This window comes from Aethalodelphis obliquidens, unplaced genomic scaffold (assembly GCF_003676395.1).
Source record: "Aethalodelphis obliquidens isolate GAN/ISIS:26980383/991018 unplaced genomic scaffold, ASM367639v1 scaffold6, whole genome shotgun sequence".
Taxonomy (NCBI): domain Eukaryota; kingdom Metazoa; phylum Chordata; class Mammalia; order Artiodactyla; family Delphinidae; genus Aethalodelphis; species Aethalodelphis obliquidens.
Genome location: NW_020837950.1, coordinates 74,094,583 through 74,107,102, shown reverse-complemented (window position 1 = coordinate 74,107,102; position 12,520 = coordinate 74,094,583). Strand labels below are relative to the sequence as shown.

The following is a 12,520-nucleotide window of genomic DNA, read 5'->3' as shown; positions in this document are numbered from 1 at the left end:
ACTCTTTTGATCCTTTGCATTTGCTAGTTGCATTCTCCTCAACTGGATTTGGGGAATATTTGGTTTGGAGTTTGTGAGTCATGGAGATGTCATGGAGATCTATCCTGTTTTATCATGTTTTCCCTAAGGTGCTTTCAGATACATTGTCTCATTTAATCCTTAGGTTAGGGAGATATTTTTACTTTATAGATGAGGACTTCGTAAGTGATGACATTATACAGTGGAACAAGTGGGACTAACCACTGATACCTAGCCCAAGGGCCTGTCCACTACCCAGTACTGACCCTTGGACTGGAGAATCCTCTCATCAGCACAGGAAGACCATTTGGTGAGAAGCAATTAAGAGTGCAGTCTCTAAACCATAGTCTTTTTTTTTTTTTAATAATTTTTATTGGAGTGTAGTTGCTTTACAATGTTGTGTTAGTTTCTGCTGTACAGCAAAGTGAATCAGCTATATGTATACATATGTCCCCTCTTTTTTTGATTTCCTTCCCATTTAGGTCACCACAGAGCATTGAGTAGAGTTCCCTGTGTCTAAACCAGTCTTAATTTCAGATTCTTGCTTCTCCACTATGGCTGTGTAACCTTAAGCAAGTAACTGGAGTCTCTGTAATAATACACCAGAAGATTGATTAAGTGCTATAGTAAAAGAAAAACAACAGCTGCTATATAACTATATAAAAACATAATAAAATGTGGAAGATTTAGGCTGGGAATCTGTTAACAAATCATTTATCCTAAAGGAGAGAGGAAGCAAGAGGACCCACCCAGATAATTCCTCAATGAAAGGAGCATAAGAGCAGGCGACAAGGCTAGGAAGCACTGCTTTGATTCAATTTTACCTTTTTTGTTTGTTTCTTTCTTTTCTAATTTGAGCTTCCTGGACATATGATGGTGAGAGGTAGTGTGTGGCAGAGTTAAGAGCAGGTGCTCTGGAGCTGGGCAGCCTGGGTTCAGATCCTAGCAACCCCACTACAGGCTCTTAACTGCATTGTGCCTCAGTTTCCTTATCCTTCGGAAAAATGAGTTAATACATGTAAAAGATGAGCTTTAGATCAGTAATTACCACTTAGTAAGCAGTGCTTATCTTAAAGGGAACTTTTGAGCAGTTTCATCTGCAAGAGAACATCTGGAGACACAGGAATAGAAATGATCCGATCAGAGTAATTAAAGGCTTTTACTGAGCTGTGAGTCCTGAGCAGGGCACACTCAGCTTGAAGCTGTGAAGAGGAGTCTTAAACATAAGGTAGGTGTTTGTCCTTTAGGGGAACTGGAGAACTAGGCTAGTAATGTTGGCAGTGAGGGTTGTAACACATTATGGTTGTATTCTGTTTTATTTGGGAGAGGGCTCAGTGTTGGGCTCCTTTGTCAGGAGATTTAGAGACTCCCCTTTCATTGACTAGCTGGGCACCCCTTCCACAATTGAAGGTTTCTGAGAATTTGTAATGGATTTCTGGCGGGGACTTCCTTGTCTCTTCCACTTTCCTACCTGAGGCGCTGGACGGGGTGTGGACTGTCTCTGCAGCACTGTTCCCAGCCCTTTGCCTAGGCTTGGCCATCACTGTTAGCTCTGCCAAGCTTGTAGAAAATCTTGTCACTCTTCCCAGCAAAGGCGCCACTCTATTTTTTACGCTTTTTTCTGGCTTTATTGAGGTATAATTGAAAAATAAAATTGTAATATGTTTAAAGCACACAACGTGATGATTTGATATGTGTATATATTGTGAAATGATTCCCACAATCCAGTTATTTAACATATCTATCACCTCACCTAGCTGCGCTTTTTTATTTTTATTTTTTCTGGTGAGACCACCTTCTGTTTAATTAAGTGTGGCCTGATGGTGCCCTTTCATTCTGGGTGCAAACCTTATGGAGCCCTCCCAGAGATGTTCATTCACCAGGTGACTGCCACCTGCCCCAAGCCAACCTGGAAGCACCTGCTTAGCTCTAAGCGTCACTTCCGTGAAGCTTTCCATCAGCGTCCTGGGGCAGCCCGCTCCATCAGTGTCCCAGGGCTGGCATGACTGGGCGGCTTGAACAGCAAAAGTTTATCGTCTCAGTTCTGGAGACCAGAAGTGCAAGATCAGGGTGTCAGCAGGGCCAGTTCCTTCTGAGGCTGTGAGGGAGCCTCTGTTCCAGGCCGCTCCCCTGGCTGCTGGTTTGCTCGCAATCTTTGGTGTTCCTTGGCTTGTAGATGCTTCACCTCAGCTCATCTCTACCTTCATCTTCACATGGCCTCTCCCTGTAGTCTTGCCTGTGTCCAGATGCCCTGTTTGCATGAGGACACCAGTCATATTGGGTTAGGGGCCCACCCTTCTCCAGTATGACATCATCTTAACTAATTACCTCTGCAGTGACCCTGTTTCCAGATAAGGTCACATTCTGAGGTGCTGGGAGTTAAGGCTTTAACATGAATTTGGGGGCGTACAGTTCAACCCATAATACCCTCTCTCTGCTTTTTCTACCTCCCCCTGGACACTTTTGGCCTGCTGATATGTAAGTAGATTTCTCTCATGGCACCAAGAGTATTTGATTACATTTATTTATCTGTGGTCTCCTACTCATTTTGTAACTTTTTATCTCTGCTGCCTTGTACATGATGTGGAAAGTAGCTCTGGTGGAGATATATTAAGTACCTGGAGTTACAGAAATAGAGGAAGATACTGCAGAGGTCACCTCTTATCTTGTTTTCCTGTTGACGGTACCAAAGGCTCTCTGGAGTTGGCTGTGAGGTGGCCAGGGACACCAGCAGAGGCTGCCACTTCTGTTACCGTATGAGCATGTTTGATACCTCCTGGTTTATTTTCCATGGCGTGATAGCTCAGTGTCACCTGGCAGTCTTTATGCTCTCTGAGATTGTTTGAAGAACATTTAGAAACGGAGAAGACCCTCTAGGTCTTCAGCATTCGCCTGACCCAGAGAATTTTGTTAACGGCCACCTTCTTGCTTCAGCCTTTGGTTTGAGTGTTCTGTTTTTAGGGATTCAAAAGTAAATCATGTGAATGGTTGGAATAGTTAGCGGAATGTCTGTGCCAGAAGGGAGATGCCAAGAAATAATTGAATCTGCTCCCAGAGCTTTAGAATTAGCTCATTAGATACGTTAGAGAAAAGAAATTTGTCTGGGTTCTGATCTGAGGTTTAGTTACATGTTAGTGAGGGTGCATTGTCCTGGGACTGGAATACCTTTGCTAAGAAAGAATATTCCAGGGCACGCTTTTTGTTATTTCCAGAATAAATAACATTCTAGGCAGAGTGGTATTTTCTGTGGTGTTAGTAGAAAGGGGAGGTTAATCTTAAAATATCGTTTCATCCCGTATCAGTCATATCTGTCTGAAAGAACATGCTGAAATTTGTTCATCTGAAGGCAGACAGAGACCAGCTTATGAAAGGTCTGGAGGTACTTTATTCTATGAGCAAGGAAAATTATGGAGCATTTCAGACACATACGAAATAGAATAGTATAATGAGCCCTGCTTTATCCTTCATCCAGCTTCAGCAGTTATTAACTCATGGCTGGTCTTGTTTATTTTGTGTAACCCTTACTCTCCCTCGACCCCATATAAGTTTTAGGCAAATTCCAGATGTCATATTATTTCATCCATAAATATTTCTGTATGTATCTAATACAACCATAATAATATCACACCTAAAATTTTTAACAGTAATTCCTTAATGCCATCCAAGTCCACTTGGTGTTCAAATTTCTAATTGTCTCAAATGTCATTTTTAGATTTTTATTTTACAGTTTACTTGAATCAGGATCTGGCAGAGATCCTCCTATTACCTGTTGGGTTTTAAGCAGGGGAATGAATGACATGATCTGACTTATATTTTGAAACTCTCTCTGGCCTCACTGTGAAAAATGGATCGGTGTGGGGGTTGCTAGGAGACTGGAAGTGGAGAAACTAATTAGGAGGCTACTGTGTGTCCAGGAGGTGAGTTGTAATTATCTAGATTAGAGTGATGTGGTGGAGATGGAGAAAAGTGGGTGAATGTGAGATGTAACCCGGGCAGGCCGAGCTTGTTTGTCATGGCTCAGCCAGACTTTTGGGTTCTGCTGGGTGTGTATGTTTGTTTATTTGAAAGTATTGTTCCCAGAGATTTCATTGATTTCAGTATGAACATTTTAAGTTTAGTGAAATCTTAACATTTTTACACAGGTTAAATTACAGCAACTTTATGGAATGCTGAGATAGAGGAACATTAATCCCTACTTCTCTTGAATCAATTTATTCAACTTTAATACAGCTTATTTGCCATTATTATCATCTTGTTTATATGTGACTACAGTGATAATATTGATAACTTTATATAATAGGAAATTTATAGTTTTTCACTTAAACATGTTACAGTCTCGTGTATTCTGCTAAAGAATATTCATAGTTTCATAATACTGTATTGAGCAGATTATGTTATAGCCATTCATGTATTATTGGATGTTGATCTTTTAAAATTATTCTAAATAATGTTGCAGGAAGTTTTTTTTGCATCTGTATTTTTTCCATTTCTTTTTTAAAAATCTGGATTAAGTAATGACTTCTTTGTAGAGATCTTCCTAGAAAAATTTGCTGTCTTAACACACACTTAGAAATGACATCAATGAAACCTGAAGCCGTAATTGACGAAAACCAAGTACAGGCTTTTATTTTTTTAAAGAGTGTCTCTCTCTCTCTCTCTCTCTCTCTTTATTTATTTGGTTGAGCTGGGTCTCTTAGTTACGGCAGGCAGGTTCCTTAGTTGTGGCACACGGGCTCCTTAGCCGTGGCATGCAAATTCTTAGTTGTGGCATGCATGTGGGATCTAGTTCCCTGGGCAGGGATCGAACCTGGGCCCCCTGCATTGGGAGGGCAGAGTCCTAGCCGCTGCGCCACCAAGGAAGTCCCCAAGTACAGGTTTTGTACGTTAAAAGTTGGAATTATGTTTATTCTTGGTTATTGGTCTCAGAATATGTATACTTTGATTTAAGTTTATAGACTTCCTTATTGAAGGGAGACCACATGCATATCTGGTCTTCAGTCTTTATCTTCTCCCATTCATATGGCAATTTGTAATAAAATGAGAGAAATCTCTGCCTTATCATCAGCATGTTGGTTTTACAAAGATTCTTTTCTTTCAGTCAGCTCTGGGAACCAGGAAGAAGCTATAGTTGCCTTTAAAATGTTCCCCTGTGTCCTTATTTACTGATGAAAATAGCTTAAAATTAGGACTCATTTGATAATAGAGAACTCATAATACTGTATATCCTATTGTCTTTTTTTTTTTTTTTAATTTTTGGCCACACCGCATGGCATGCGGGTCCCCAACCAGGTATCGAACCTGAGCCCCCTGCAGTGGAAGAGTGGAGTCTTAACCACTGAACCGTCAGGGAGTCCCTTTTTTGTTTTTTTGAAATGCTGAAGTGGAACATTTTTATCATGGGCTCAGAATGGTCAGCTTCTTTTATATCTAATGAAGAAATGTCAGATAACCATTAATAATGTTTTTGTTCTTTGGGTCCTTCTTTTAGAACAAACTAGGTTAAAGTAAACAGATGACACTAAACATTTTAAAGGATATGTTCAGAGAAGGGTAAGTTTTAAAGACTATGTTTTAGGTCATTGGTTCACTTATTCTGTTTTATTGCCTTTTAGTCACTGATTGTTTTCATACTTTGTCTTTAAGTCCTTGAAATAGTGTCACTTCAAGTATGCTCTTCTATCATATCTTTAGATTTCAGAAAAGCAATATCCAAATCAATCTTTTTCTTTAAAAAAATGTTCAACTGATTCTTTGGCTTTTGGTACCACAAAATATATATTTTTAATAAACTATTCTTTAAAGCCTTACTATTCAAATTGCTGTCTGAGTCCAGTGGCACTGGTATCACTTGGGAGCTCATGAGACATGCAGGATCTCAGGCCCCATCTCAGACCTACTGGATATGAATTTGTATCTTAACATGATTCTTAGGCGATTCATATGCACATTAAAAAGCTAATAATGCCAGCCCCAGATTCCTGGTTGGATCCTCCTGTTCAAGGCATCTATGCCCTCAATTCCATCACCTTGGGAACATTGTTTCCTCTCACTGTCACCATCATCATCATTTACAACATAGCTTAGAGGTTAGGAACAGGAGTTCTGCATCCAGGAGGGCTGCATTAGAATCCAAGACATGTTAACTTCCTAGCTGGGTGACCTAAGTTCCCTTATCTGTAAAGTGAGAAAAACAGTAGTATATTGACAAATAGGGGAGATGAGAGGATCAAATACAGGTAAAGAACAAAGTCTAGCGTACAGTTCTGGCTGCTTTCATTCTCCTTCCCCTTATCACAAACATTATTTTAGATATCTATTGCAGCATAACAAACCATCCCAGGACTTTGCAGCTTAAAATAATTATTTTATTATTCATATTTCATGATTTTGTGGGTCAGGAATTTAGGCAAGGCACAACTGGGCAGTTCTGTTCTATGTGGCATCTACTGAGGTCACTTGATGACTTTCAAGTTTTTTAATTGTTATTTTAATTAAGTTGTATATTCTGGATGTAAACCTTTTCTCAGATATATGATTTGTAAATTTTTTTCCATTTTATGGGTTGTCTTTTCACTTTTTTATGTATCCTTTGAAGCACAAATGTTTTTAATTTTTAGGAAGTCCAGATTATCTTTTTTCTTTTGTTGCTATCATTTTGGTGTCACATAAGACTTTGCCTAAACCAGGGTCTCTTAGATTCACTCCTTTACTTTCTTGTAAGTATTCTGTAGTTTTTGCTGTTACATTTAGGTCTGTGTTCGGTTTGGACTGAATTTTTGTACACGGTGTAAGAAGGAGCACCATTTACTTTTTTAGTTGCTCGTTTAATCACCTCTTTTAAATCCCCACGTTGCTTATCCTCTGTGGCTTGAGGAACTGTTGTTCACTCACTCGCCATTAAAACTCTCTGCCTGTGGGTTCTGAGACTATTTCTCACCTTGTGTCTTTATCCTTTCTTTCTTGTTCTTAATTTATTCAAGACTTTTTAGTTACATACCAGCTATATGGCAAAATCGGTTCTGGGTGCTGGTTCTGCTCCATCTTCTCAACTTACATGCTTCTGCTGGCCAGTTTCCTCTCCTCTCCTGGCCCCACCTCTGTGCTGATGACTTCCACATCAGCACCTCCGCCTTTCTCAGTGAGTCTGTCTCCACTTCTGGACTGTGAGTCCAGCTTCCTTAGAGTGAGGACTACATCTGATTAATTTTGTGCCCAGCACAGTGGACGTAAAAGATGCTCAGTAAACATTGCATATATATATTGTTAAAGCTGTCATTCAGTGGGTTATAAAAGCAGAATGAACTATTTGTATGATTAGTAAAGGTGCTATTTAGAGATTTATAGTTAAAAGATGAATATAATTTAGTGTGTTCAAAACAGCATTTCAAATAAAAGATTGGGATTAAAAAGAGTGTAAAGTGGGACTTCCCTGGTGGTCCAGTGGTTAAGACTCTGAGCTCCCCAGGCAGGGGGCCTGGGTTCAATCCCTGGTCAGGGAACTACATCCTGCATGCCGCAACTAAAAGATCCCCCATGCCGCAATTAAAAGATTCCCCCATGCTGCAACTAAAGATCCCGCACGCCGCAACAAAGATGCCGCATGTTGCAACCAAGACCTGGCGCAGCCAAATAAATAAATAAGTTTTTTTTTTTTTTAAAAAAGACTGTAAAGTAAGTAGCCATATTAGCAGATGTTTAAATTTGAGCCATTTGGGCATCTTTTCAGGTTATTCACAAACTCAAGGACATGCTGACATTTTCTGAGCCTACTATTATTGTTCTTTGAACCAAGAAGGTGATGTTGATGAAGAGCATTTTCCATTTGCATGAATACAGATGTGTGAGCGGCTTCTCTCCTTTGACCTGTGTGGCAAATCCTTTGCAGAGTTGCCACCAGTACTTTTTGGGGACAATATCATGAATCACATTTCTCCAGAAATGAACTGTGCTGCTTTTAGAAGATCCTGTCTGTTTGGGACAATATGTTGACTTGAAACTATCTTGTGGTCAAAATTTTCATATCTAATTATATTTTTTCAGTTTGTCAGAGGATATACTAGCTTTGTTATTGTTTTCTTGTTGTCTGCTGAAGAACAGTGGCAAGGACAAAAACTGCCCTTGTTGGTGGACAGGTGGGCGATGGCTGACCAGCCACGTGCCTCAGAAGCCACAAAGAAGCATCACACGTCATGGCTCTGACTGGTCAGTCAGTCAGGGCATCCTCATGCTGGAGACTGTATTTATCAGGCTGATGTTCTCATTATGAAATGCTACTGGACATTGATTCAAAAACAATACTGTCTTTTGTTTTGATTCTGTAGGAACCTAGAAAGATTGTGCAATGAATGGTGATACTCGGGCTGCAGTGGTGACCTCACCACCCCCGACCACAGCCCCTCACAAAGAGAGGTATTTCGACAGAGTGGATGAGAACAATCCAGAATACTTGCGAGAGAGGAACATGGCACCAGACCTTCGCCAGGACTTCAATATGATGGAGCAAAAAAAGAGGGTGTCCATGATTCTGCAAAGTCCCGTAAGAGAAGCTTTGTCTCTGACCAAGTGTCCTCTTCCTTCTTCCACTACTTCAGCTCTTATGCTCTGTTGTATGTGTCATAGTCCGTTTACCTTAACACAGGAAATCAGTGCCTCGTATATATGTATGGCTGTTAAAGAGTTCAGTTTAGTTCAGGTTATCAGACACACAAATGAAAAATCTTCATTATCGTAAAGGATAGGAGGTGTTCATTTCTCCTTTTCACTCTCTCACTGCTTCGCCAGAGAGTCTTTATAACGACCATTTGAAAATTACTCTTTCCTCCAAAACACCTAGCTTGGTGCTGGGCACTTAGTAGGTCTCAGCAACACCTGATTGTTGATTGATTTTACCTTTAGTTATGGTTGGCATTTGAACCACAGTCACGCCCAGCTGTCTTCTGTTTGCATCTTTAGGTAAAGTAGTGCTGTTTTCATAGTTTTTTCATGTTGATGCTGCTGTCTTTATGTGTGCTTCATTCTTTTTATCCTTTTAATCTGTTCTTGTTTTATTTCCTTAATATTTTGGGGTATCACTTGGCAGATAATTCATTTGAGTTATTTTTTTAAATGTTGATCATCTCTGTCTGCAAGGAACTGGGTACTTAGCATACAAAGCTTATTTGTTTGGTTGTTATTATTATTCATATATTATTCCTCAATAATATAACTTACAGTAAAGTACACAAGTCTTAAGTGTACAGCTTGATGAATTTTGACATATGTATAACACCTGTGTAAACGCCCAGATCAAGTCTCAGACTTTACATTGTAGTCGAAGGAGATAACCAAGGAGCAACAAATAGAAGCCCAGTGCAGGAAACAGCTGGATGATTAGATTGAGTGTGACTGGGTAGAACAAACCTCTCTGAGTGAGGAAGATTTGACCTGAACTCTGAATGACAGGAAGGAGCCGGCCATGCAGGGATGGGGGAGAAGCAGACATGAAATTCCCAGGACAGGAATGAGCTTGAAGAGTCCAAGGGCAGCCAGTGTGGTCTGGGCATAGGAAGTGGGAGTGCGGGGTGTGTGAGGTTGGAGAGGGAGGAAGGGGCAGTTGCCTCAGAGGCTGTTTCAGCCCAGCTCAGGGTACGGTGCAGACGGGAACGGCACGCTTCAGTCTTTGAGTAACTCATTCTGGGTTGGTATACAGAGAGCACCGTAGAGGGCAAGAGAATAAGGTGTCTTTCCAAGCAAGAGGTAGTGGTAGCTTGGGCCAGAGTGGTGGTGGTAGAGGTGGAGAGAGGTAAACTCATTTGTGTTCTGTTTTGAAGGTGGAATAAATAGGACTTGCTGATGGATGGGGAGGAAGAGGTGAGGGAAAAAAAAAAGAATCAGGATAACATCTAGACTTGGCTTGAGCAGTTTTCCTGTGTAAAAGCAACAAGAAACCAAGTGAAAATCACTAAGGATAGAGTGAAGAAGCTAAACTTTCAGTACCGAGTATGTGCCAGGCACTGTGCTGGGGGCACTGGGGATGCCAAGTCCCTACCCACAGGGGTCAAGAACACAGTCAGCATCAAAATGTTACTGACCCACATGCACTGTGGGGTCTGGGAACAGAGAAAGAACCCTAGAGGAAAGACTGGTAAGGCCTGGGCTTTACTGAGTAGAATGTACCCGGTGTTGGTTTTTTGGTTTTAGGAGCGTGGATCGTTCAACTGCAGTAAGGAGTGGGAAGGCCCACCCTGTGTGTACAGATGCTGACAGTTGGGAGATGTGCGAGGGAACCTGTGGAAGTTTCCTTCAGACTGATTCTCTGTTCTCAGTGGAATGGCAAGTGGAGGCATCTGCTTAGAATGGGCACGGGGAGTGGTGTAGAGAAGGCATGGAGAGTAGGCGAGAGAATGGGCAAGAAAGGTCAGGAATGATCCCTGGGTTAATGTCAAGGGTGCACTCAGGTCAGTGGTCATGGATTTACAGTGAGACAGTGCGGTACGGTCTTCGTTTTTGCCCCCCAGCCACTTTCAGCAGCGTGAATAGAAAGGGTGTGAAGAGTTGAACTTAACATGGGGTTGGGATTTTGCCAGATGAAATGGTAGAGAGTTGAAGTTGTAAGCAAGGGAATGGCTATAGTTTTAAACCAAGGGCCTAAGCTGAGTGAGAGAGGTCAGGACACAGGGAAGGTACGGGATGGTGATAAGGCCTTAGGATCAAGACGGACACTAGGAGAGGGTGTTTGGAGAGCATGTGCTTGGCTCCGAGACTGAAGAGGGGCCCAGTTACTAGAAATGAGCAGGTCTCTAGGGCATGATCATGGAAATAGGAGGCCGGGGTGAATTGGATGACACAGTTGTCGGAGGAGAGGCGATCAGGGAGCTGAGAGGGGAGGGTGTGGATATTTATTTAACCATCCGGAGTTAGGACCAAGCAAGCAAGCAGGCAAGGTCATTGGCTGGTGACTGCTGGTTGAGGAAAGAGTCTGGGGTCCAGATGGGTGGCTCCGGGCCTCACTCACTGGTAGTTGCTAAGCGCAGCTCCATACTGTGCACATATAGGTCATCTGGAATGCTGTTGATACAGAGGGTCCTTTGTACTGTGGATTTTTTCTTTTTGTGTTTTCCTTACTAAGTTTTAAGTTCCTGATGGCAAAGCCATTTTCTTCCTATGTGTCCTCAGTGCCTAGAACAGTGTCAGGTGTTGTAAGGTGACTCAGGGTATTTAATCAGTCCCCTACTGTTTAAAATGTAGACTGTTACCTGTTTTCCCTTTTATTGGTAATAATGCTGGAACGAGCATCCTTATGAATAAGTCTTTGAGCACATCTGTGATGAGTTCCTTAGAAAAGATTCCTAGGAATAGGATGCCTGTTCAAATTTTTAAGCTTTTATCTTTTTAAATTACTGTCCAGAAAGAATGTACTTATTTATGCTCCAGGTAGTGATATATTGAGACTATCCATTTGCCTTTCCAGCACTGGATGAAAACAAACAGAAAATTAGTCTATGCGATAGTTACCCTTGCCTTCCCAAGGAACAGAAAAGAAACGATATCTCATTGTTTTAATTTGCCTTTTATTAGGCTTTCTGTGAAGAATTGGAATCAATGATACAGGAACAATTTAAGAAGGGGAAGAATCCCACAGGCCTATTGGCATTACAGCAGATTGCAGATTTTATGACCACGAATGTACCGAATGTCTACCCGGCAGCTCCGCAGGGAGGGATGGCTGCCTTAAACATGAGTGAGTAGTTCCTGACTTGGTATACATTCTTTGTCATTTTCCGGGTAAAATTTCCTAATATTTTCCAATGTGAAATAGATGAGCACACACTATGTAATACATAGAATTGAGGTTTTTTTAAAAATTGAGTTTTAGTTGTAGTAAAAGATAGGCCTAAAAATGTCTTGACTATAGAGGGCTCCTTTTTTATGAGCCAGTGAGACTGTTATTTCTCAGGCAGGTAACTTTTTATGTGGCTTCTCAGACCCTTTATGAATTAAAAAAAAAAAACTAATTAGAAATAATGCTTGGGGAGTAGCACATTGATTTTGATTTTGCCTGAACTTATTTCAGTCAAGCCAACATTTCTTTTTTTTTTTTAAATAAATTTATTTATTTCATTTAAAATTTTTGGCTGTGTTGGGTCTTCGTTGCTGCACGCGGGCTTTCTCTAGTTGTGACGAGCAGGGGCTACTCTTGGTTGCGGTGCGTGGGCTTCTCATTACGGTGGTTTCTCTTGTTGTGGAGCACGGGCTCTAGGCGCACGGGCTTCAGTAGTTGTGGCTCATGGTCTCTAGAGCGCAGGCTCAGTAGTTGTGGTGCATGGGCTTAGTTGCTCCGCGGCATGTGGGATCTTCCCGGACCAGGGCTCAAACCCGTGTCCCCTGCATTGGCAGGCGGATTCTTAACCACTGCGCCACCAGGGAAGCCCCAAGCCAACATTTCTTATCCACCATTCCTCACTGCTCTTCGCAAATGAATGAGAAACAGAAAAATTCCAAAAGAAAGCTAGAAGAAAACTGT

General features: G+C 41.4%; 1 protein-coding gene across 11 annotated transcripts in view; it reads left to right on the top strand.

Annotated features, from left to right (window-relative positions):
- ADD1 (adducin 1) overlaps nucleotides 1-12,520 on the top strand; it is a 75,102-nt gene that overhangs the window by 25,514 nt on the left and 37,068 nt on the right. For 10 of the 11 annotated variants that reach the window (XM_027103868.1, XM_027103866.1, XM_027103862.1 and 7 more), the window contains exons 2-3: nucleotides 8,340-8,554; nucleotides 11,575-11,737. In XM_027103868.1, the coding sequence (XP_026959669.1) occupies nucleotides 8,360-8,554; nucleotides 11,575-11,737 (358 nt within the window). In that variant the 5' untranslated portion in view covers nucleotides 8,340-8,359. Of the gene's footprint in view, nucleotides 1-8,339; nucleotides 8,555-11,574; nucleotides 11,738-12,520 lie in introns of those variants that run through there. The other variant, XM_027103870.1, reaches the window with a different exon arrangement.